The sequence below is a fragment of the Aphelocoma coerulescens genome, chromosome 15 (genome assembly GCF_041296385.1).
Source record: "Aphelocoma coerulescens isolate FSJ_1873_10779 chromosome 15, UR_Acoe_1.0, whole genome shotgun sequence".
Classification (NCBI taxonomy): Eukaryota; Metazoa; Chordata; class Aves; order Passeriformes; family Corvidae; genus Aphelocoma; species Aphelocoma coerulescens.
The window spans coordinates 10,863,346-10,888,378 of record NC_091029.1 but is presented as its reverse complement, the minus strand read 5'-3'; the positions used below and the strand labels follow the sequence as shown (position 1 = coordinate 10,888,378).

General features: G+C 45.1%; 2 protein-coding genes across 14 annotated transcripts in view; one reads left to right on the top strand and one right to left on the bottom strand.

Moving 5' to 3' along the window:
* The first annotated feature begins 658 nt into the window (after positions 1–658).
* Positions 659–7,716, top strand: PRKAB1 (protein kinase AMP-activated non-catalytic subunit beta 1). Of its 5 annotated transcripts, XM_069030975.1 has the most exons (8): positions 870–1,093; positions 1,658–1,832; positions 2,226–2,392; positions 3,292–3,385; positions 4,085–4,199; positions 5,388–5,521; positions 6,008–6,076; positions 6,161–7,716. In XM_069030975.1, the coding sequence occupies exons 1-8, from the start codon at positions 1,038–1,040 to the stop codon at positions 6,236–6,238; spliced, it is 888 nt and encodes a 295-aa protein (XP_068887076.1). In that variant the 5' UTR covers positions 870–1,037; the 3' UTR covers positions 6,239–7,716. The 5 variants fall into 5 exon arrangements, with proteins under 5 accessions (XP_068887078.1, XP_068887079.1, XP_068887075.1 ...); XM_069030977.1 differs by lacking the exons at positions 870–1,093; positions 6,161–7,716 and adding an exon at positions 659–751 and having other exon boundaries at positions 6,008–6,160; XM_069030978.1 differs by lacking the exons at positions 870–1,093; positions 6,161–7,716 and adding an exon at positions 759–855 and having other exon boundaries at positions 6,008–6,160.
* Positions 7,717–8,836: 1,120 nt separating this feature from the next.
* The window catches only part of CIT (citron rho-interacting serine/threonine kinase), a 69,643-nt gene continuing 53,446 nt past the window's right edge, over positions 8,837–25,033 (bottom strand). For 4 of the 9 annotated variants that reach the window (XM_069030815.1, XM_069030814.1, XM_069030817.1 and 1 more), the window contains 20 exons: positions 24,780–24,920; positions 24,493–24,600; positions 23,637–23,799; positions 23,225–23,389; positions 22,983–23,120; positions 22,549–22,729; positions 22,239–22,330; positions 21,843–21,947; positions 20,820–20,989; positions 19,785–19,865; positions 19,450–19,585; positions 18,115–18,254; positions 17,161–17,253; positions 15,752–15,860; positions 15,499–15,627; positions 14,761–14,841; positions 14,063–14,141; positions 13,755–13,946; positions 12,584–12,887; positions 8,837–12,119 (listed from right to left, as the gene is read on the bottom strand). In XM_069030815.1, the coding sequence (XP_068886916.1) occupies positions 12,096–12,119; positions 12,584–12,887; positions 13,755–13,946; positions 14,063–14,141; positions 14,761–14,841; positions 15,499–15,627; positions 15,752–15,860; positions 17,161–17,253; positions 18,115–18,254; positions 19,450–19,585; positions 19,785–19,865; positions 20,820–20,989; positions 21,843–21,947; positions 22,239–22,330; positions 22,549–22,729; positions 22,983–23,120; positions 23,225–23,389; positions 23,637–23,799; positions 24,493–24,600; positions 24,780–24,920 (2,631 nt within the window). In that variant the 3' untranslated portion in view covers positions 8,837–12,095. The remainder of the gene's footprint in view (positions 12,120–12,583; positions 12,888–13,754; positions 13,947–14,062; positions 14,142–14,760; positions 14,842–15,498; positions 15,628–15,751; positions 15,861–17,160; positions 17,254–18,114; positions 18,255–19,449; positions 19,586–19,784; positions 19,866–20,819; positions 20,990–21,842; positions 21,948–22,238; positions 22,331–22,548; positions 22,730–22,982; positions 23,121–23,224; positions 23,390–23,636; positions 23,800–24,492; positions 24,601–24,779; positions 24,921–25,033) is intronic. The other 5 variants (XM_069030816.1, XM_069030818.1, XM_069030820.1 and 2 more) reach the window with 3 other exon arrangements.

Below are 25,033 nucleotides of genomic sequence, written 5' to 3'. Positions count from 1 at the left end.
GAAGAGTTGCCTGCACACGTTGCCCTGGCAGCCCCTGCCAGCCAGTCCCGTGCAAAAAGGAAGCAGCTGTTCCCCAAAACACAGTGGGAGCCAGCGCTGCACTGGGCACAGCCAGTCTGTCCATCCCGGCGGAATTCTTCCCACAATGTTACAGCGTGTGGATACACTTCCATTTGGCAGGAATCCTTCTGTCTGTGTGCATTCTATTTGTAATGGGGAAAAAAGGCAATTCCCCTGTAAAGAGAACTGTGACACACCTGCAGACCTCAGTTCTGTGGCTGTGAGGAAAGTGGAAGAAACAGCAACAGCTGGGGGAGAGCCAAGGGTAAAACCAGATAGTGTAAGTGGGAATGCTTTGAGAAATGTATCAGTGTAATTTCATTTGGGAAACATTTATCAGTTAAGGACTTAGACTGCCATCTGTGCTCCCTCAGACAAGAGCTCATGGTTCCAGCGCACTCTGGCCTTGGGGCTCAGGCCCACCCGCCGCTCCCGATCCACGGCGCAGGGCACACGCCGTTCTCGCGTGACTCCAACACCGCCTCCAGGCGCTTGGACACGGCGGCTCCCGGGGCGGGCACGGAGCCTTGCCCTGGCACCAGTTCGGTGTTGAAGAGGCGCGGGGGGGAGCCCAGGGTGGGGCGCGGGGCAGCCCCGGAACGCCCGCGCCGGGCTGGGTTTCCCCCGGCCGCCGCGGGCCCGGCCGGGCGGAAGCGGAAGCGTTGCAGCGGCGGCGGGAGCGCGGCGGGCGGTGGGTGCCGGGGCCGGGCCCGGCGGGGCAGGGGCGGCTCCTGGGGTCGGGCATCCCGGTGCTGCCAGGCCGGGTTGTGCACCCCGTGCCCCGCGGAGGTTCCGGTGCGTGGGGCTGGGCGCCCGCGGGCCCCCTTCCGGCGGAGACTTCCGTGCGCATCCACGCAGGGCTGTGAAGCGGCAGAAGGGCTGGGTCTCGGGCGAGGCAGGCGCTGCCTCTCCCAGAGGAAAGCGGGGACAGAGGGAGCGTCCGTGGAGCGGCAGTGGGACTGAGCTCTCCCCAGCGGATGGTCACAGCCCCGAGGCTGCCAGAGCTTCAGGAGCGTTTGGACAGCGCTCTCAGGCACTGGGTGGGAGTGTTTGGGGTGTCTGTGCAGGGCCAGGGGCTGGACTAGATGATCCCTGTGGGTCCCTCTAGCTCAGGACATTCTGTGGTTCTGTGTTTAGAGCCCCTTTCAGCTGCTCTCAGCATCCTCATCGGGGTGAGATAACGTTATTCTAGCGAAGTCACATTTCATGTAGGCTAGTTTTGGAGCGTTCTGGCAGAAACTTCCCCTGGTGTTCCAGCTGGCAAAATGCACGGGGAGGCAGAAGGCAAAGAGCAAGCCCTTAGCTTGGGAAGACACAACAGCTGTGTGGCAGGGACCTGCTTGGTCAGCTTCTTGAGTGGCTGAATCTGATAGAGGTGCTCGTGTATTGAACTGTAGCACATTACCAGAAGAAGCTAAAACCTGTCATTTAGTGCCTTTATTCAGAGTGTGGTATTGCTTTACAATGGGTTAATCAAGTTTCTGAGGCTCTTCAACTCAGAAACACAGACCAAGTCTACTGATGAGTTTTCTTTCCTGCCTGCTGGTGTTCCAGCTTTGGGAGTACCTGTGCTAATTGGCTTTCCGTGCTCTTTTAGATCCATAAAAATGGGGAACACAAGCAGCGAGCGAGCGGGGCTGGAGCGCCATGGGCACAAGGCCTCCCGAGGGGACAGCTCAGGAGGAGCCATCAGTACCAAAGAGGATGACAGACCAAAAATCTTAATGGATAGTCCTGAAGATGCAGACTTGTTCCATTCAGAGGAAATGAAGGTACTGCTGGTTTGTTCTCCCAGCATTGCTTGCTTGGAATGCTGTGGGGCTGTTTGCAACCTGCAGGGATTCTGTCACTGTGTTTACACACAGCTGACCATCCCCCTTCCTTCCCATGCCAAGGAGAGAGTGAATTGATGTTTAAGCAGGTATAACTGGGAGGGAGTGGCATTATTTTGCCTTCCACTCTTCCTGCAAATTTGGTAGGCTTTAACACCTTGTGGAATTTGTGCAAATTGAACTTGTGAACGGCATCTAGAAATGCAGCTTGTATTCTGCATCTGACGAAAGCTAGAGAATCATGCCTGAGGGCAAAAAAAGCGTTCAGTGTGACACAGGTTGTCTAAGTCTGCCAGGAAAGAAACTTTTTTGATTGAGACATTGTGCTTGTAGGCTCCATTGGAGAAAGAAGAGTTTCTAGCTTGGCAGCAAGATCTGGAAGTGAATGACAAAACCCCAACCCAAGCTCGGCCAACAGTCTTTCGCTGGACTGGAGGAGGGAAAGAAGTTTATTTATCAGGATCCTTCAACAACTGGAGTAAAATTCCTCTGACAAGGAGGTAATGAAGTGCTGCTGCAGTGGTGTTCCCCATGGACTGGGAGTGCTCAATGCCATGAGGACGGTGGTCACTTGAGAGATGGGATTGTGCTTAGTTTACCACTGTCCTGCTTCTCTCCTCAAACCCTTGATGACAATCTGACTTTTCCATTCTTGGATGGCACAGGGTGGAAGTGGAGCCAATGTGTCAGTTCACTGGGCACAACACGCAGATAACCCAAAACAGTCCCTGTTGTGCAGTCTGTGCCTAGAGTGGGACTGGGGTGTGGATAGGGGAGCTGGTTCTAAGCACAGTGTCTCTGATAACACATCCTTGCCATGTCAGTGGCTTTTGACCGTCTCAAAGGGTCCAGAGACTGTGGCCGTTTGGAGCAGCATCATTTTTGAGATGCTGGTAAAGCCTTCTGAAGAATCAGGGAGTTCACAGCCCAGGAGTATGGAAATTGCCAAGCAGCAGCTATTCAGACCCAAAGTAACCCAGAAGTATCTAGCTGCTGCTTTTATCTGCTCATTGTTCGTTTATTTCAAGGGCATTTGGGAAATGCAATTTCTGATGGCAAATACTGAAAGGCAAGGAAATATGAGAAAGCTGATCTTGTTCCATCAGCAGATAAATGAGGTCTCGTGTGCTAGCAAGTAACATGAAAATGTGAGGGTGACTTTCCAAAAGCTCAGTGCCAGTTATGGGATGTGAGGAATGTGCAGGGACTCACTGTCACTGAGCATTAATCATAATTTGATTCTTTACCTTTAGATTGCATCAGAGATTCTCTGAATGTGACTTTTTAAGGTTTTGCACATTGAGGAGGCTTGTGCTTTGTGTCACAGTGTGTGTCACAGTTTATAGATCAAGGTACTTTTCAGAACATTGCAGGGCTGATTGATTGTCTTAAATTCCAGTCACAATAACTTTGTGGCAATCCTGGATCTGCCAGAAGGAGAGCACCAGTACAAGTTCTTTGTGGATGGGCAGTGGACACATGATCCTGCAGAGGTAACATTTGCTTTGAGTCACTGTTATTGATTGAGACATCTGAAGAGGAGAAAGTGGCTTTTCAAGCTGGTGAGAGAGGTTTCTGATCCCTGCTGGCCTGGGTGGTAGCATCAAACTGAGCTCAGAGGGCATGAAATGCAATGAGGGACAGGATCTCTGGGCCATTGGTTTATAAGTGATGCCAGGCTTTTCTTGTGTAGTGCCAAACTGTCTTTTAGAGCACTATAGCATTGCTGACAGCCCAGAGCTCATGTGCTGTCCTGGCCCTCTGTGCCAGGTTGTTGCTATTGCTGCTCTAGATCTTTTCATAGTCCAGTAAATGTGCCAAAATCTACCAGGCCTGTTCTTCCTCCTCTGCTATAAAATGAGCTTTAACCCCAGCCTGCCCAGCAGTTCCCCACATGCTTATGAACTCAGTGTCCAGACCTGGTGTCACAGGTAACTCCAGCCCAGACCTGACCCTCGCCTTGTCTGCAGCCCTGTGGGATTGGCAGGTTCATCTGGCATTTTCTCCTCCCAGTCCTTAAAATCCTGCACTTCCCCTTAACCTAACACTCATTGAGCTGTTTTCAGATCTGGTTCTGTCATATTTCAAAAGCAATATACTTCATTCTTGGTAATGCTGATTGTGTAGTTCTGAGAATCTATTAGTCCCACAGGCTTTTTTTATTCTGATTTTTGTATCTTGCCTCTTGCCAGCCAGTAGTAACCAGCCAACTGGGTACTGTCAACAACATCATCCAGGTGAAGAAAACTGACTTTGAAGTTTTCGATGCTTTGATGGTGGACTCCCAAAAGTGTTCAGACATGTCTGGTATGAGCTTACTGGTAACTTTATATCACACTTTTTAGAGCTGATAAAAATTTCATTTTCCTTTTTGTCTGGAGTTAAAACTCCAGTAGAGATTAATCTCCACTTGTGTCAGGCCCTGTGGATGTGTGCGGGAATCACAAATGCCCAAAGGAAGAATGTGGAATGCACAGAAGAGGAAACCTCTGACAAGGCAACACAGATGTGATGAGGAAGTCATGGGTGCTTAATAACTGTTTGCCCCTGCTGTGTGCAATGGCTGGGTTTAGGGCAGTCATTGGTGGATCAGTCTCTGCTTTACCACATCAAATCAATGTTGACAGCCTACATTGCTCCGAATTCAGTGTTCCTCTGCTAAGGAGATGGCTGAGGGGGTCAGAAGTTGCACTTTAAGAGGGAGAAATTAGGTGCATCTCAGTGCTAACACAGGCTCAGGAGTGTATCATATCCTCACAGTGTAGTATAAATTATCTATGTCTTAGAATATTACAAAAATGCAATTTTTGCTTTAAGTTCCAAGTTGTAGTGTAACAGAAGAGGTGGGGTTTAGTTTGAGCTGTGTCTGAGGTCAGCCTTGCCCTGTTTGTTATTGAGCTTTGTAGGGATGGAGTCCATGACTGAAATAGTACTTTACATCCTCCTTCAGAAGACCTTTGGACCTGAGGCAGGAGGTGTGTTTGGGTGGGTTTTGCTCTGTACAACTTTGCTCTGGACAAAGCCTTTTTGGAGAAAGTGTTATCTGTGGGACAGGCCAAGAGGAGATTCTAGCTGATGCCTTGCCCCACATGCTGTAGTCCTGATTGGACTCTGAAGGGCTCTTTCCACAGCCCAGTCTTTGCACAGGAGGAGTAGTTGCCCTTCACAGGTGCATCCCATGTTTTTGTACATCCCTTGCAGGAACAGCCTGCACTGTGGAGTGTTTGCAGGAGAAATGCTGGGCAGAGATGGCAGAGAAGTTCTGAAGTGCAGCTGGGCCCTCAAAACTGCTGCCCAAAACCTCACAGCTCATTTCAAGTCAGGCTTTGGGCATCTTAAATCCCGTCTTGGGCAGTGACTGATCCTCTGGCACTGCACCAGCTGCTGCAGTTGTTGTACTTAAGTGCCATTGATTCCCTTAGGTTGCATGTACCTATAAAGAGCAGATGTTCTTAAAAAGTATTTAGGATTAAATATTTACTATTGCTTTGGCAGAGCTGTCAAGTTCACCCCCAGGACCATACCACCAGGAGCCCTATGTTTGTAAGGCAGAGGAACGCTTTAAATCTCCACCCATTCTCCCTCCACACCTGTTGCAGGTCATCCTGAACAAGGACACAGGCATTTCTGTGAGTACATTACTTTGGTTTGCTAAATAATGCCCTTGAGGGTAGGAGCAGATGGGGAAAAAATCTGAGTACAGGCAGGGGACAGCTTAGGAAAAACCTTAGGATAAGTTATTGTATTGGTGAGTTCCACATTATGCGTGTCCAGATAGATTCATCTGAAGTAAATCTATTTTTCTAGTTGACTGTCATTAAAATGGAAAATTATATTGCTGTTTTCCTCCCAAAACCTTAATCTTGTCAACTGTTAAGACACCAGAAGCAGATAAGGGGTAATCAGAGTCTGATTCATGGTCCTGATGAGGATGCAGAGGTTTTACCGAGGGACCTGTGGTTGTTCTGAAATGGTTACTGTGTTTGTGATGGACTCAGCATGAGCAGCAGTGATGTACTGGGGGTATGGCTGGTCACAGATACTGTTTGTCACCCATCAGCTGTGATGGGTGTGAACTGTGACTCCTGTTATTGTCACACTCTCCCTCTTTGCAGTGCGATCCCGCTCTGCTCCCTGAACCCAACCACGTCATGTTGAACCACCTGTATGCACTTTCCATCAAGGTGAGAGGCCAGGGCATGTCCTGCACATGCGAAGCCTGGGTGTCTGACCATGGTACATGCTTACTTGTTTTCCCTCCCCTGTAGGATGGAGTGATGGTGCTTAGTGCTACACACCGTTACAAGAAGAAATACGTGACCACTTTGCTGTACAAGCCGATATGAGCATCACAGTCATTTGTGACCAATTGTTCTGGGCCAGTGCAGTCTCAGAAAAAAAATGCTTCACTTAACCAAATGTACTTCTGCTCTGTGCTGTAGCAAACGAACTCTGATTTCATACTGTTCCTGAGACTTCCAGGTTCTCCTGTATTTCCCTTATTTTGTTAGCCCCACCTTGGAAGTTCTTGGAAATGGCAGGTTCACAGCAACTAGACAGGTGGCAAAGGTGTCAGTGCCACTTGTCAGCTCAGTTAAAAAACGACCAATTTAATTAGGGTGAATAATGTGAAGGCAGCAACAGACCAAAGAGCTTTAGCAGCGAGGCAGACTGGGAAGCTGCCAGCCCAAAGTCTAGAAAGTTCAGGATTCTTGGGGAATCTGATTTGAGCATAATACTCTGCAAAAGCAAGCTCATTACTGCTTCCGTTGCTTATCAAACATTATTTCAGTAATGAGTTCCAAGCTTGCCTGGCTGAAGTAAGTGTGAGTATTGATCTTTTTTGTAGTAGCCTTTTCTGGGCAAAATCAGCAACATAATCACTACAAGCTCATTATTATTTTACAGTAGAGTGGGGTGCACTGTTTCTACTGTGAATAGCTGTGTAGTTTTTCTCTTCATGAGAACTGAAATACATCTTTTCCCCTGTGGAATTTCTGGTAAAGACAATTGTTTTTAATGGCTGGATTTTTTGTAAATTGTAAATGTGTCTTGCAGTAATCTGCTTTTAGAAACCAGTTTCTCTTGTCACTGATGAATACTTTCTTAAGCTGGGCGGGGTGGCTGTAAGGAAATGAATGGGTTTAGTTTAGGGGTTAGTTCCTCAGTAACAGCCTGAAGGGGACTGTAAGTCTCCTGTGTCCCAGTGGCCAAACTTGCCCCTCAGTGTCAGCAGTTGCAGTGTGCTGGATGCAGCAGCACTGCAGCCCGCTGTACCCAGGGCTGGAGCTGGGCAACTTTTTATTCTGTTTCTGTTTTCTAAGTGATTATAGTAATGCCAGGCTGCCTGTCCTCAGTGTTGACAGCCTGTTTTATCCCAAAACAAACGCAACATTAATGCAAACCTGCTGCCAGTGTGCCCTGGGCCTGCCTGGGAAGAACCAGTGCTGGAGGGGCCCTGCTGGGCCCTTCCTTGGCTCGTTTTGGTGCCTGGGGCACTGTGACTGTGCCAATGATAACCAGCCCCGTCCCACTGTGGGGGAAAGCACTTCGCACAAGTCTGTGAGGAGTCTGAGTGGGGACAGAGTGCAGCAGCCAGCATGAAGTGGAGCGAGCCACAGCAGGAGGGTGCTTTGCCATCCTGGGGTCTCTTCACCAGCCTTGTTGCAATATCTTCTGTAGCTAAGTAGATCTGGGTCTAGTGCAATGGTTTTCTCTGAAAACTCTTTCTTCATTCTGTGTTATGGATAGTATTTGGTATTCTGAACTACAGAATTGCTTGTTTTCAGCCTCTTTAGAAACAAATAAAACATCTTCAAGAGAAGTGGGTGACTTGTCTTGTTATTATTTTTCCATCTTTGGTAACCTTGCATTCAGTGAATTGTTATTTTGTTAGTGATTTCCTGATAGCAGTTTTATGCCTTGGTGGTTTGTGCAAGCTTTTCATTTAGCCGTGCAGCTTGAAGCACTTTATCCTCTTGCACTTAGTGAAGAAGACCAAGGTATTCATGTTTATTTGTGATGTAAAGTTTAGAGGACGGACAAGAGGCCAATTACTTCAAAGCTCCAGCAACAGTCCCTTAGGGCTGGAAAGCCTGGGATGGGCCTTCAGCCTCCTGTCAGTTTCTCTTTGTTCCAGCAGCCACTTCATGCAGACCTTTTTCCCCAAGTCTTTGTCCTCAACAGGGTGACTCTCTGGGGTCAGAGGCTCATGCAGGGTCAGGTCCAGCTGTGTGAGGGGACAGCCTGTGCCTCTGCAGCGTCCAGTAGCTCCAGGGAATTCTAAGGCCATGGGAAGTGTGGTCAGTGCTGGTACCTGCAGAGTACTCCATGTTCTTCAGCAGTGCATGAGGTATGGTGGAACCACAGGACAGGAACAATTATTGTGTAGAAAGCTTGAGGGTTTTTAATTTTGATTTTTGGTTTGTAGTCCCTGGCCCTGTCTCAGCTAGCAGAGGGCTCAGCACAGGAACTGCAGCTGCCACTGCACCATCAGCTTTTGCAGCCCCAAAAGAGTTGGGAGGGCCCAGGTGGGAGCCCAGGGGGGGCCCAGGCTGTGTGACAGCCTGCAGGCGTGACCCTCCCTCAGCTCCACCTTTCCCTGCCCACGGGTGACCAAGCACAGCTGTCCCCAGGGCTCTCCAGCCACAAGCAGCATTTGATGGAGAGGAGATGGTCCCTGGCACCTGTGGCCTCAATGGACAGTCTCAGGAGCCACAGATTTCCTCAGGTAAGCCACTGCCACCTTCAGCCCCCCACCTCCCTTTCTCTCCAGCAGGAGGGTGGATGAAGGAAGAGGTAAGCTGGTTGTTTTGGTTTTTGCTGGGGCCTAGGGTTTGGTGTCTTATTCTTGTTTTTTTTGCTAGGTCGTTTTCTGCTTGATAGATGAATGAATTAGATTAATCACTCTGTGTTCCCTTATTGCAATGGGATGAATCAAATCCCTCCAAAGGCAAAAGCTGGATCAAGAGTTGGGTTTATTAGCTCACTTACATTCCCCACCCACAGCTCACAGTCTGTGCTGTTATGTTTATTCTTGGCTGTTGCTAGGAGAGCACATTTTTTAAAGGTAGGTGCAGACACTTTTGTTACAGTCACTTTTGGGGACCCTGGAGTAAACCAATACAGGCATAACAAGAGCTCCCTACCCTCCCCTGACCCCCTGAAGTTCAGCACAGCATGTGGGGGTCAAGCTGACCTGGATTTGTGCAGGGTTCTTGGGAATCAAAAAGCTCAATAAATAATTAATTTTCTTTTACTCCACCAGTTTCTGGATTAATTTAGTTTTGTTACAACTCAGATCATGCATCATAGGACTGCAACAATGAGCTTTAAATAAGTATTGTTTGTGCACAGTAAAAGAAATAAAGGAACATTGAACAAGTCAGCATTTCATCATATACATCATAGTAGGCACAATAGATAAATCAAGCAGCTCGGGGTTGATGTAGAGCATTTTCATGGAGAATGTCATGTAGACCAAAACGTAAGAGGAGCCATTAGTAACCCACCCCCACAGCCTCCAACAAGCCCTTTCTCGGGGCTGAGGGGGTGGGTATGTGCACAGAACCAAAAACACTGAACAAATTAAGTTACTGTAGGCAGCAGTGTGAATATTAAAAACCTCTTCCTGTGAAAGAATACTTCAGACCCTGTAAAAACTAGTTCAGTTAAAAATAGATGTATTTACATTTAAGTCTGATCTAGCAAGTTTTCCCAGCAGGTGTTAAGTTGAGCTGTACAGTAACTCTGCAGGTTGTACTCAATCTGACTGGATTTGTGAATGGTCTTTTTTTAAAATTGCAGCTATTAGGCCTTAAAGCACCAGCATGTTACAGCAGTGGGATGAGGAACTATCTCCCTCTACTTTGCTCCCAGTATACTGCTGGGATAAGTCCCAAACCTGGCATTAGATCACACTGTTGTTAATTAAGATGCCTTTTTTCCAGCTCAAGATGTGTGGGGTCATTTACCAGGGCAAGACTGTTTTCCCAGATACTCACAGGTGCTTCACCTCTGCCTGTCTCACTGGTGAGGCAGGATTTAGCTGTAGGTGCTTGCAGCTGACTGCTGCTCTAGTGAAGTACTCAGATAAATCCACCTGGTTTAAAGCATGTCAACATGCTTGGGGTTTGTGAAGCCACTTATGCTACTTGTTCAGGGAATGATGAGTATTAAATGCTAAATATTGCCAGGGTTTGCTCTTGGGTCAGCTGTGACACCCAGGATTCCCCAGCCCCAGAGCCAGGGACAGGGCAGGAGGGGGAGGGGCACTCTAGAGAGAAGGAAGCTGTCATTTCACCATGCCAGTCAAGATAGTTATTTGTTTTATTTGGTTATTGTTCAACAACAAAGTTCAATACTTTCCAGGTGGAGCTTTGAACTGTCCCTCTGGTTCCCTCCCTTGTCAATAATAAAAAGGTAATGAAGAAGAATCCTGTACTTCTAGAGACCTAAAATCTCATTTATGCTAATAAGCTTCAATTGCAATTTAATGTTACAATATTTCTTCATGGGAGCAAGGAGGACTGAGGGGAGGCTCCTCCAGTGTCTGAAGATGGCTGTCCACAACCACCAGTAAAACAAAAAGCTAGTGTTGAAAAACACACAGTTTACAATAAAAAAGTAGAAACCAATTCAATTCCCTTTTGTTACGAATATAAAGTTTCTTGTAAATATGTACAGTCCTTTGAGCTATTTCTATAGCAGGAAGCATTTCACGAACAAGACACAAGATACACGCTTTCAGGACTCAACAAGCCCTTTTCTGAGGTCTTGAAGATCTTCCATGAGATGCAAAGATTTAAAGACTGATCTCAGTGACCTTTCAAAATATTCAGACCAGGAGAGAAAAACTTTCAGCAAATTTCCTGCCAAATCATCTGACTGAAAATAACCCAACAGACGAGAACAGAATACAATATTCATGAAACTCGCCAAAGGACACCGACAAGGCATTGGAATTTTGATGGGCTTCTAGAACAGGTTAGCACAGGCTTGCAAGGGACTAGCAGAAATTTTAGTGTGGCGCCAAGGGAAGATTGGCTGCAGTTTTGCTCTTTCCAGTTGTAAAGAACATGGTTGTTCACTTAGAATGTTGCTATTGCAGAGTGAATGGTCAAAACCTGCTTTGAAAATCATTTGCTCTCTGCTTCATGTTCACAGCAGAAAAGAATAGGAAGCAATAAAAGGCTCGAGGTCAGACACAGGGAAGCAAAGGTGTGTCAGCAACTGCCAAAGCTGCTCCCTGTGAGTGTCCTGTGCCAAGACACCGGATCTGACTGCACGACAAGCTACAGCTCACAGGAGGAGCTGAGGCTGGCAGGACTCTTTGCTGAAGAGACCATGTCCAGTGCTGAGAGGAGTGACTGTAATTCTTGTCATAGAATAAGGCTTATTAAGTCTTCGGTGCCAAATTTCTAGAGTAATTAACGGCTATTTTGCAGCGTAATCTAAAGGTTTCAGTTAATTTACAAGTGAGGTACAATACACTACTCAGCAAAGCAACCTAAAAGGAGAGAGCAGCCAGTGATGGTGCAGCAGCATGCACTGAACTGTCATGCAGAAGACCTGGATAAAGTCTTACAACCCAGTAGCTTGTAGGTAATGCACTTTGTCTCAGGGCTGGGCAGAGGGGTCAGTTAAAGCAGGGTTCTTCCCTCCCCATCAGAGCTGCTCTAAAGCAATGTTAGTGAGAACAAAATAACTTTCAGAAGTGGCAGGTGAACAGGCTAATCAGAAGAAATTTTTCATGTGTTCTGTGGAGAACATCCAACCATAGTTCCTATTGAAAGACTCACTCACCTTGGCCCTTCTGTTTCCAGGCCATCAGGGGCTCCCAGAACGTCTCAGAACTATGACCAACTCTCTGTTAAGGGGTGCTAACCACAGTGATGACCTGGGGCAGGACACTAGTCCCATTTCTGGGATGAACTACTAGGGACTAAAGTGGATACAAAAAGTTAATGAACTGCTTGAAAGAGTAACAGTAGTACAAAGTGCAAAAACAGGAGTGCAGAAAAGCACAGAGAAATTAACTGAGCTGCGAACGGTCTTCAAAAGCGTCACGGCTCCCACTGCAGAGCGAGCTTTGGCCCAGGAATGCTGTTTGGGAATTGGGCTGCAGACAGATGGAGTGCATGTACTCAGTCCATTTTCTTTTTTTCCTGCAGGTCAAGATGAGTAACTTTGTCTCGCTGAGACTTACACTGAAGACTGGTCCCAGACCTGGCAGGGAAATAAAAGGGCAAGTTACAAGTCACAGATACTTCTCTCCCAGGCACAAGGTGCTGGCACCAGTGCATCCCCTGCTGCTCCCACAGAGCCAGGGCTCCTGTCATCCACAAACACTGACAAAGGCAGGCACTGTCAGCATCACTCTGAGCACAGCAGGCTCCCACATTCCCTGCTCCAGACATTATTCCCCTTCAAATCCTCTGTCACTTGCTAGTAAAGGCACCTTTGCTTTCAGCCCATTCTAGTGTCAATCAGCTTTGCAGTCCCAGAACCAGCCCAGGGCAGGTGGACACAAGGCCAGTGCATGACACCCTGTGGGCTCTGTTCCAACAAAATTTGAGGAGCAGGCAGGTGAGATTTGATCTGCTCTTGTGCTTTCCAGTGCCACCAGCCCTTCTGCAGTACATACAAGCCTTTTCCTGAAAACAGACATGTTCTGCAGGCTCCTGACTTACCTTATTGACTTGAGCAAGAGGAGTTCTGGCCCCACTCACAGGCACCCTCCCTCGGCTGCTATCCTCGAACAGTCGTCCCGGGGACCGCTCCCTGCGGGTGCTCAGCAGTCGGCCCGGAGACTTCTCCCTCTCCAGAGGTCTCCCCGGGGACTTGTCCCTGCGCAGCTCTGTCCGTCCCTCGCGGTACCGGTGGGGTGTGCTGGGCTCCCGGGGGTGGCTTGGCCCTTCCAGAGGCCCTGGGCTGGAGGCCACCCGCTTGGTGATGTGCTCATTGTACGTTGGAGGGCCTCTCTTGTTCGGGCTGCTGTCATTCAAAAATAATTGATATGAACTGCTGAGTGACAAAAACCTCCCATTACATTTTCTTTTAGCAAAAATGTAACTTTTCCCCCAACACCCCCAGCCTTTGGGTGAGAAGCATCAGCCCCTCCCTGAGCAAAGATGGAAAATGCAGAGATATTTTGGTAGCTGGAGCATCCATCACATGAGCCACGCTGGCAAAGTGCCTTAATGAGTTGCCAGTGTAAATCATGTGTACGGAACAGGCCAGAGGACACCACCTTTTCATACACTCCAGCCATACATTTTTCCATATAAAAATACACTAAAATTTGATATATGTGTTTTCACACAATTTTCAGTAGCTCAGGGATGTTCAGGTCAGGCTGGGATGAACTACAAGCCTCAATTTCTCAGTGTCCTGTGCACACTGTGGCACCATCAGCCCCTGTATCTAATTACCTGTGTATCACATCACAACTTTCCAGCACTGTCTCCCTAAGGCACACTCATTATTTGATAGAAGGGGGCTCTTGCTTTACAGCGTGTTAACAGCCAAGCCGTGTTTAGTGTAATAATCAACAGCATCTGAGCTCAAAAAGCTTTGAAGCCAGAGTTCTATCACAACATCAAAGCAAACCAGCACAAGGTCACAAAGCTTTTATGGAGATTATCCACATCTTCCTAGAGCTGATGTTTGTTTCCTTCTGGATGTTAAGCCATTAGTGACTCTATTCCAGCATTACAGTAACTGGCTGTCATCAGCCTCTAGGAGCAGAACAAGGGCATCCCACCATGCCAGGGGAAAAGGCATCAGGAGGGAAGTTTGCTCCTGAGGCACCCAGGGACTGTAACACCCTGACGTCACTGTGACACCCTGATGTCACCATACCTGCGCGTGGCAGAGGAGCCTCTGTGGTGCTGCTGCTGCTGCTCATTGTTGGTCTCCTTCACCAGATTGCCTTTACAGCAGATCACCCTTAGCTTGTCTTGGTAGGAGGAGGCCAAGTAGATGGCTCCCGAGGAGATTGCAGGCCCAAGGTACCGTGGGTTTGGTATCTCCAAGTGGGCTCGTGCTGGAGTTCTGGGGAAAATTGCAGGAAAAAGTCCGTTACAGTAGCAGCACAGTACCCTTTCCTGGCAAGTCAGTATATTTATGCAAAACAGGCTGTTCAAAGGAATGAAAAGAGAACAACTTACCCTAGAGAAGCTCGTGCCTGAATCTCGATCACTTCAAGGGAATTGAAGTGGGTCACAAACAGATAGGGCTCCCTGTAGGCTGAAGGAGCAGTGCAAAGGCAGGAAAAAACACAGAATACATTCTCTATTAAAAACTTCTAAAACACAACAGCAAGCACAAGAGAGACTGACAGCCCTGTGGGAAAACTAAAGAATACATTTTATGTAATGACACAGACACTATCAGTAAGTGAGTGGGGAGATGCAAGCTTAAAGAATTGTTGCTTTGAAACCGTGTCTCAAGGACTTTACTAACCAAAGTATCATAAAAAAGGCATTAAAGCCAGACTATTAACTGAACAAAATCCCATTAGGCAGTGCCAAAAGGCTTGAGGGAGCCATGTAGCCCTCATATTCTTCACTATTTCAGAAACTTAGAGCATGGTTAAAAATTCCACTAGCCAGTTCAATCAGTGTCAGATTAGGAACATTAAGGAAATGGAACTTGGTTTAGTTTTCCTTAAATGGCTTATATTTCAGAAGGTTTGCCATCTGGATTTATAGTGAGCTTAAATCGTGGGAAAAAGCTCCATAGCTTCTGGAAGAATTGGGAGAGGGAAAAGGAGACAGAAGGGCTCAGTGCAGATTACCCATTCCACAAGGATGCTTCCTGGTTTCAGTAATTTCTGTAATCCAAGGGAATGTCCCTCAACACCTACCAAAAGCTAAGGGCAAGCGGTTCCATTTCAGGTCATCTGTCCTACTGCGTCTTCCATAGGAATCCACAAAGACACCAAACTCTGCCAAGAGAGGTCACATCATGTCGTGAGCATCGGCCTGAATTTTATTCATTTATTTTGAAGGGACAAAGGCAGTTGTTCCTGGGCTTTTTATCAGGGACATCCTGCAAATCCCAGAGTGCCATGAATTACTCTAAATGCCATGGAATTGGTTAGATGTAGGACTACTGCCAGGCCAAAAGGTGCTGCAATTCTAGGTCTCTTTGTTCCAGCTAAGGTAAGGTTATTATTTAATCTACAGTTGGGAAGGTGATGAGACTCCTACCATTACTCACCCAAAATTACTGCTAGTGGGCTTTTGAAGATTTGTGCATTCTCATGACAGTATCTAAGAGGGCAACAAAAGCAGCTATAGAAAAAAGTAACACCCTCTCTTACTTAATCACAAGAAGGTTAAAAACTCTTACCTGTCTGCACAGGAACCAGACAAAGCCCAAGTCTGAGAGCCCCTGAACACCTTATCAGGGTAATCAAACACCTGTTTGCACTTAACACACTGCTTGTGGTCCTTCCCTCAGGCACAGAAGTCTACACTCAGCAACTGATCCACAGGCATGGAGAACTTCTAAGCCAAAGCAGGTTGTGCAAAATTCAACAGCACTTAGGTACCTTCTGCAGCTCAGAGAACAGGAGGGGTACAACACTAGCACCACTTACCATGGAAACACAGCAGATACTCCTCCCTCTGCCCTGCTGGGTTCACTTGGATGATACTGACTGGAAAACTGTTGGTGGAAGCAGCAAACACAGCAGAGGCCAAAGTGTGGTCATTTTTATCCAAAAACTCTGCAAAGAGAATGGAGACAAACACCTTGATTTGCACCAACTTTTTTTCCTAAACTGCTTTCGAAAAGCCCTATAAAAGAACCTGTGGAGCCACTTGGAACATTCCTCAGGAATTGTCTCTTACCCTCCAGTGTGTACTGCTTCATCTCAATTTCATAGAACTTGTTGGTGCCAATGATGATGCTGTAAGTGGTCAAATGGATACAGCTGCAAGGCTCAGAGGTTTCAATCTCCTGGAAAAAAGGACAGTATGGACAGATATTAGTTCCCTGTACCAGCTTACAGATAGTGCTCAGTCTGGAAGGTTGTCTATTGCTACATTTATCTTTCAAAAGGGAGAGAGATGGCAACCTCAAAGACCCTAAGAGCCTCTAAAAAGCATCTGGACAAAAACTCTTGCTAGAAGAAAGTTTTGTTTTGTTGGAAGTGATGCTTGAATGTAGACTTGCATATCAACTCGCCTTGAGGTGCTAACCCCTTCCTTTTGGAAGAATATACTGTTCTGGAAGATGTTCTTCTGCTCTGCAGCTCAGTTTTCTGGAGCAGTAGTGAGCAGCTCCCTGTTTACAGTAGGTCGCAGCCAATCTTCCTTCCTTCCTTCCTTCTTTGTACAATGACAGAGAGATGTCCACCAAGACCTGCCTTGTGACTGAACAGCTGGGATAGTTCTGCAGGTTAGCCTGACACAACATACAGATCCTGAGATCTTCTGAGGACAAGATTCCTTGCATAAATCCTACTTTATCTGGAAATTTAGTTGGCAGGAAAGAAAAGCATATTCTGGGCTTGCTGCCATCTTGTTAGGATCTAAATTCAGTTGTCTGGATTAGTGCAGATAGGGAAAACCTGCCCGCTAAAACACACTTTTGCATGTTCTGCATGTAACCCCTGTTAGAGGAAGGGCATTCCCTGCTGTGAGCAGGAGTTGGTGGTATCAGCTACAATGCTTGTACACATTCCAGGTTAGCTGGCATCCACATTGTTTGTGCCAAGATCTCCATTATTTATGGCTTTCCTCCTGAGGAGCCTAGATCTGCATGACTGTGCCCATTGCTTCCCTCCAGCAGTGCCCACATAGCACTCAGGGATAACAGCCTCAGCCACACTGTAAAATGAACTGGTGCCTTCGAAGTCACCTGCAGAATCTCCCAGGGAGTTGTAGTTTGACTGGAGCATCCTTTAATTTGTGAATAGGAGAGGACATGAGTTTCTGGGTGCCAGCCTGTTTTAAGGCAGGTGGTATTTAAACATTTTGTCCTGAGGAGAGATCTCTGAGGATATGATGACAGCTCAGTCCAATATCTCAAAAAAAATCACAGTTCTGTTCTGCATCTCTCCAAAAATGTCAGCTCTTATTAAAGGAAATTTCTGCCTACTCCACTTTGAGTCAGTGCACAGTTCAATTTGTTATCATTTTAGCTGGCAAACAAATGTTCTCATGCACACAGAAAGGTTTTAGATGTTTGCTCCAAAGCAAAGGCTTAGAACACTATGTGAATTACCTCAGCTACTGCAGGGAGCTACTAAACTCACCTTTCTGATACAGAACTTGCTTAAGCTCTCATTGTATCGCAGAACCACCACTTTATTGGGCATGGCTGCACAGATACAAAGACTGTTCTCAACCTGTAAGGAAGATAACAAGCATAGCTCAGGATGGCAATAAAGTAAATTCTATTGCTGAGCATGTGAAATGGATCTGAGAACCACCTCTTGCCACAAAAAGAACTTTGCAGAGATAAGCAAGTACGTCTTTTAATAGGGTAATTACTGTGAATTCATGAAATAATGAAAAGCCTCTTCACATTCTCAAAAAAGAACATGAATTTAAATGGCTTCTATGATTTCTTTTATGCTTGAAAGACATTAAGAAAAAATTAGAAAGTTTCCCACAGAAAAGGGATTGACAAATTGAAATATGTTAGATCTACATTTTAACCCCTGAAACTTACCTTAAGCATCACTTTTTTTAAATGAGTGGTGTTCAGTTTGTTACCAAGGTAGGCCATAGAAGTAATTGTTAATGAGAATTTTGCTGTGGTTTAATGCTCCACACTAAAACCAATAACCTGTGTAAATGTCTAGAATTAAAGTGACACAAACACCTAAGGAAATTTGCTAGCCTGGAAGCATGACATTCAAGAGCAAAGATTGGATAGAATTCACTAACTAAAAATCTCAAAATTACAGTCAATAGTGAGGAGACAGTAGTACCATGCTATGCTGGATTTCTTACTACCTAGCAGTTTAGGCTATACCATCATGGCATCCTGACTGAATTGCTCCACATTAGCACCAGATCCCCCATTCTGTCTCCAGCTCAGCCTCCCTTCAGCCCATACATTGTCCTTATTTGAAAAAAAATATTCAAAACAAGAATATAGACCTTGGATGTGTTGCCAGTGGAATGAAGATGCTGATTTGGTTAATATTAAACTCAGAGCAGTGTAACAGGTGGTCTGGGGGCAGGAGGGAGCTGTAACTTACTTTGCCAGCAGCAAAAAGGTGACATCCTTTGACAGCCTCAAAGACATTTGGTGAGACATCGGGCTGGGCTGGGAGGTGAGACTGGGCTAATGACTGCTTCACTTTCTTTACATCAACAAGACACAGAGCCCTTTCTTCTCCTGGAAACAAAAAAAGGTTGCATTTCATCAAGGGAGAACTCCCTATTCTCTACCGAAGTCTTACCTAAACAAGCAGCTCATTGTTACAGGCTGTTACTGTGGAAACAGTCACAAGGTACCATGTAGAATTCATTCCATATTATTCCTATTCAAACTGAAACAGAAAACTTACAAAAACCCAACCCCACAACAGGCAGTAAATCCACCAGGAGAACAGCAATTCTCTGCATGGATTATTAGTGTTGCTGAAGTTAGCAGAACAGAGTAATTGTAGCCTCATTAAGACACTATTCAAAATTAGCCAGGAAGTTTTATTTTGCCCTTCAGAACTTCTGCAAGTACAAGATGTTTTAATCACTCTGTGCTAACAGAACTGGTAAGGGATTTCCAAGAACTGCCCTAATGAATTGCATTATAGCCCAAGGCCAATTCCTCTCAGAAGTCCAGTGACAGACTAACACAGCCTTCTTGTTATGTTGAGATTTGCTTTGTTCTCTATCACCCTGACACAAATAAACCATGGACATCTTAAATCCTTACCAGGAAAAAAAAACCCACAAAACAAGCAGAACAAGAGAGAGAATTTATTTTTCATTCCTTACAAATGTCATATAGACACTTCGATAATTTGGGCTTTCAGATGAAGATACACGATAATGTTCAGCATGCCTACATCTGTGTGGGAAGGATTATCTCTGGAAAACCACAGATGGAGAGATTAAAGCTGGTGTTCCTTTCATAAAGTAATCTTAAATCATGACAGGAGTCCCAGCTTTGTTACAGGGCAAGAGAGGATAAGAGTTGGCCCTATGTCAGTGATCACCTAGCAGTCCTCAAAGAGTTAATTACATTAAAAGGTTATGCAATAATTACGAAGAGATGTTCACTGATTAGCTCAACACTTTTTAAATTGAACTTAAAATGACAACTGACCTCTAACCTGGAAATGTTTTGTCTCTGGTTCTTCCCTCCCTCAGCTCTGAAATCACCTTCTTGTGAAGGTTTGACTGAGCCTTCATTCACATACATAATCCCTTACCAGCCAGCCTCAGACAAGACTCTGTTAACCACAGCAAGTCATTCCTGACAATTTGCTGATAAAAAACCAGACAAAAGCCTGGAATGAATCCAAAGGCAAGCAGGGCCTGGCAGCACAAAGCCACTGCAGAGCCAATGGGAACACACAGCCCTGTACCTGCTATCATGAGTAGCTTCTCCAGATCTTTGATGAGGTGAATTTGGAAGACAGCACCCATTCCTGGGATGTGTGTTAAGGAATTCTTCAGTACATTCAGGGCATAGAGACCTTCTTCTGCACCCACCAGTACTACCTACAACAGGGGAAAAAATAGCACTACATGAGGAGAACAAAGAATGCTCCAAGAGCAACTTGTATGACACTCTTTAGCAGTGAAGAGAAAAAATCAAACCCACAAACAAGGGCATAATTACACATATTGCCATCAAGATACCGTTTCCCTGAATCAATTATCCACTACTGAGAAAGACCCAAGTGAACAAGACCATTACCTGGTCACTGAAGGGCATTGTGCAATTTATATCCAAACGGTCTTCACCCTCCAGCTTCAGCAGGGAGTTCCCCAGCAGTTTCTGCAAATGACAAAAAATTTGTTTTTCTTGTTGAGTTAATCTTCATCTCTTTATCTGTGAGTATTTTAACAATGTGAGGTCATAATTTCAGACAGGCAAAAAGCTTGGCACAGATTTCTTTTTCTCAGAAAGCTAAAAGTTGCAGGGATGCCTCCTACAAAAGAATTAGTAAACTTTTATCTACCTTAAACGCAGTAAGGGGAACTGATCAGAATTATCCTAAATTCAGACAGAACCCATTGTTGCCTCTATCCTTTCCATTTTCCCCAACGTTCTACAACAGAGCAGTGGAATTTTCCAAGGGGAAGGATTAAAGAAAAGTATAAATGTTGGTGGGAGCATGTATTTTTCTCAGAGACAAAAGGAATGTGAGCCTGAGAAAAAAAGAGGATTTCCTGCAGTCACATATTCCGTACCTCCAGAGCTAACATTCTCTTATGCAATGCCATAGAATCCAATCTCCCTTTACCAGAAAATAGAGAGTCATCAGTGTAACAATATGAGAAAGGCTATCCAAAACCTAAGCAAATCTGTTTAACCTCTTAGGAATAAAACGCGCATACACACACACACCTCCCCACACAACAAGAAACAAAACTTCTGACTCTCTAAGAATGGGAGGGGAGGGAGTTTTTGCTTCTTTTAAGGTTTGATCATTCCATGTGGTACCTTATGAGACTGGACTAAAACCGTGTCCTAACCGCTCTTCCTTCCCCTGCTGGAACTACAGAGGTATTTTGGGATCCTCTTACTACACTCCCCAAGTCTAAAGAAGGGTATTGTAATACATAGCATCAGTCTCACAGTGAACTGGCTCCTGGTGCTCATATTATGAGGCAGAAGCAATAACTTACCTTCAGTTAAACCTCAGTATGTCAAATACTGAAAAAATATTTTTCAAAACTCTGCTCCCTCCCAGAATATTTTATTATTAAATGAAACTTTTATACTCACAGCATCAGCCTCAGCTTTTTCTCTGGAAACTCTCCCACCTGCCACTATTGATTCCAGTGCTGTGACCCAGCGCTGTTTGTCAGGGAAGCTGGGTGCTAACAGGTAGAGTGTTCTACCAGGCCAGCAAGTGGTGTGTGGATGAGACTCCAATTTTAGGATATATGGCACATCTGAGATGTTATATAGATAGAATAAGACTTAGATTAGTTTTTTGGAATATTGTCAATGGATTTAAAATCAACACCTTTCAGCCTCATTGGAGAGAAGTTGTATTTATCATGACGTACCATGGCAATTTACACATTGGTTTCTCCTTTACAGGTCCTGCACAGGCTAGCTACTTACACCTAAATATTAGCTGGATGTATGCAATCCATACATACAAGGCTGTCTTTAACTGAACAAAAATAATTTCTTGCCTTTTATTCAAAAAAGAAAGAAATTTCATTGTGGGGAAAAAAACCCAGACCAAAACCAGCCACTTGACTAAAGTTTTCCCTGTACTGATTAAGAAAAATCTGTAAAAATTGGTTATGGAAACCTTTGTTTTTAACAGTCTGTATCCTTTAATGTAACAGTCAAGACATACAGAATCTTATCCATCAGTTCTATTCAGTACATACAAATCAACACATCAACATTTTTTCATAATATGAGCCTGTATATACCCCACAGCATTTCTAAGTTAATGGCTTTCTGGTCAGAGCACAATGGTGGCAGGAGTTATACATCACAGTTAATAGAGAAGAAATTTAAATAAACCAAGTGTTTATGCTACAAATCTCTTAAAATTTACTTCCATTTGAGTTGATGACTATACTAACCACGGTTTTACCACAACATAAGCAACAGCCTGGGTGTAACTAGATCTGGAGTGCTGAGCTATTCCCCTAATTCAGATGGAGGTAAATCACAGCATTACAGAATGAAAGCTTGAGGGAGAAAATTCTGTTCAGCCAAACAAGGCTAACTGATGGCAAGGCAGATGAAATCCATTTGACCTCATCTATGTAAGATTCTCACCTGTCTTTGCTGTATTGGTAAGCTCAGTAGCTCCTACAGCTCCATGAACAGTTACATCACCATCAGGAAGGCAGAGCTCAAATTCCTCCAGAGGCCTCTGTCCAGCTGCAGGAGGATGGGGAGACAGATTAGGAATGGACAAACAGGTAGCAAGAAAATAACTGTGATAGCAAAATGAAGTGGATGCACACTGTATGTTTTCACAGCTGGATTATTATGACATGCCAGCTAATAAAATGGCTAAGGGTCTAGAAAAAAATAATGTTGCCTTATCACTGAAGATTTAGCTAAATTTGGTACAGCCATAGCAAAGAGTAATAATCTTTAAGCCTCTCAACTCACCAAACAATACCTGAAGATTTAAAAAATATGTCCTTGCTAGAAATTCTAAGTTACCTTCTCTTGCTTCTGCATCATAAATGAGCACTTTGGTTCCTTCCAGGACAATATACTTCCTGTCCCAGCCCTGTTGCCCACGTTTATTATTCCTGAGGAAAATAAGCACAAAGCCATGTTGGACTTCCTGCTTGGATTCTACATGCAACTCCATAAAAGAGAAGTTTCAGTGGTAGCAATTGTAATTATGGTGGTGGCAAGTGTAATGCCCACGTAATGGGCCTGTACCAATTAACTCATTTTAAGAGCCAGGATAATATAAAGCCAAGTATTTCAGCACCTGACATGGCACCAAGATTCCTGTTTATACCTTGGCACTTTCATCCATCCTTCAAGATGCAGACTGGTGCTTGGCTCCTTCATCTGCAGGCCAGGGGAATTCATCTTATCCCTGCAGAATGCTTCCGAGAAGTGCGTGGCATATTCTGCTGGCAGCCCACAAGTAGCTGGTAAGCAAGTTGAGCATTTTGGGTGACACATCACCTGGCATTCTGACAAGAGGACAGGGAAAATCTGCTGTTAAATGACCAAAAAAAAAGAATCATGACACAGCTGCCTCAGCTTCTAACACATAAATCCCAGCTTCTCCAAGGTTCCCCTTCCACTCCAAACCATCAGATGTTGTCTGATGCAGAATGTTTGCACCAAGTAGTTTCAGAGTCTTCATACTTAGTTGTTTCTTTCCCTGTTCTAGATGGCTGATGCCTTCTCCTGCCCCTAAGTTGTGCTGTGTTTTTCTCTTACCCAGACACTTGGAGGCCTGTCTGCCGAAGTGCACTGTGTCCAGGCACACAGCACACTTGGTCGCCCTCATGTTCAGCCCCACATTGAAGCGATGGGGGATGTTGTGGTGCATTCGCTCTTTCAGACGCCGGCTGTACTCTGCAAGGGACAAAACTCATCAGCAGGGTAAAAAAATAAAATAAATAAAGAGATGGCATTGATATGGATAGGAAAATACTACCAGGAGCTGAGCAGGAGCCTACCCTCTGGTGTGGAGGATTCCTTCCTGCGGCTGGAGGGTGGAGCCAGCAGACTGATGGGCGTGGGCTGGTGCTCTGGGGAGCGGACCATGGCAGACATGATGATCTGCTGCCTGGCTGTGGCTGGGGTGGAGGGGTGAGGGTGGTCGGATATTTTCCGATGAGCGGCTAACAGACAAGACAAATGCCACTGGTTAACATAACCAACATGGCACCCTGGTTCCTAGCAGGGCTCTGTGTGACCAGTCAGCAGTTACAGCCCACAGAATAAAGTGTAGCCTTACTGTAACTTCACAGAAGTAGTAATAATTAAACAACATATATGTTACTGATAGAGTGGCACACAATTAAAGGCACATTTTCAGACCAAAATTGTGTGCCTCCTTCCAGATTCACCTTTTCTGTAAACCCCTACCTTCTTCACGAGCAGATCTGAGTTCAATGCGTGTTTTCTGTAGAGCCTCCTCCAGCTCAGCAGAACGAGCCTTCTCCTTCTCCAGTGCCACTTTCAGCTCATTGTATTGCAGGGGAACCTGTGTGGGTAAAGAAGGGTCCTCTTTCCGCCGACTAAACAGGCCCTAGCAACAGAAACACACAGACAACTCCTAACTCCTAGCAAGTGATGGCTTAAACTAGGCAAAGTGACACTAGCTAGTGGCAGTCTGGCCAGAGGGCCTAATGGCAATTCTGTTATGAGCAAGGATGGATTTTTAGTTCATATTGGCACTGGAGAGAAAAATGCCAAGATACGGATTAATTTAAAGAGGGACATACATTACCTGTTAGTACTCACATCTGGAGTTTCCGAAAGCATCTAAACAAAGGATCTCAAAATACGTGGTTAAAATTAAATTACTTCATTCAAAATGACAGAAGAGCTTATGACAAAGATGTGACACAAGTCACATCGCCTGACTAATCAGTCCTATGCTGTGACTACAGGACAACCACTCTAGATACACGATAGGTTCATACACATATACATACTTACCATTAAAAAAAAACATGCTTAAAATTCTGTATTCCTACAGCCTCACTAAAGTGTAGCTCCTGGGTTGTAACCTAAGTGTTGTAGGAATAACAAAATACCAGAAAAGCCACAAAGAACACATTCTGCCTAGTAAAGTTTGTGTTCAACAACTCAGAATAGTCTTAAATGAGGACGACATTTTGTTACACAAAGAAAGATAAAACAGAGTATTAAGAATACACAGCACATAACTAATTACAAAACCATTTAATTCCATTCCTCTCAAACCTTCTTCACCCACCTTTTTCTTTTTTGCTGGTTGGTCCATCTTTGCCTGCAGGAAATCAATGAGTTTAGTTTGCTGAGAAATAGTGCCCTCCATTTTCACTTTTTCATGGGAATAGAGAACCTGTGAATCACACACAGATGTTAAGAAATTTCATCTTAACAGAAGAAACAAACTAATAACTTGATAGCAAAACAGAGCTAAAAAATACTGTAAGGGAAGTGTCACACAGAAACTGTCAATCACATCCTAAAGCCTCACAGGGAATGAGGCAGAGCACTGCCCTGCTTCCTCACCCTCACCTGAATGTTTTCCAGCTGATATTCCAGGTCACTTCTTTCAGTCTTCAGAAGATCTGCTCGGTCCAGAGCCTCCTGCAGACCTTGAGTCAGGCGGAAGATGTGATTTTTCTGCAGATCCATTTGCTGCTGCAGCTTTGCCTGCTGTTAAAAGCAAAACAAAGGCCAGTGTTTTGGGTTTGTTGTCTTCTTGTTTGTAAGTAAAAGCTATTAAATGTTATCACTCCTTGTAAAATAATCATCATTGCAGAATTTAT

What these genes read in the sequence shown, in the direction of transcription:
- PRKAB1 (XM_069030974.1), top strand. Translation starts at nt 1,038, where the DNA reads ATGGTCACAGCCCCGAGGCTGCCAGAGCTTCAGGAGCGTTTGGACAGC. An exon ending in GGACACATGATCCTGCAGAG is followed by an intron (nt 3,386 to 4,084) that starts GTAACATTTGCT and finishes GCCTCTTGCCAG; the next exon opens with CCAGTAGTAACCAGCCAACT. An exon ending in ACAAGGACACAGGCATTTCT is followed by an intron (nt 5,522 to 6,007) that starts GTGAGTACATTA and finishes CCCTCTTTGCAG; the next exon opens with TGCGATCCCGCTCTGCTCCC.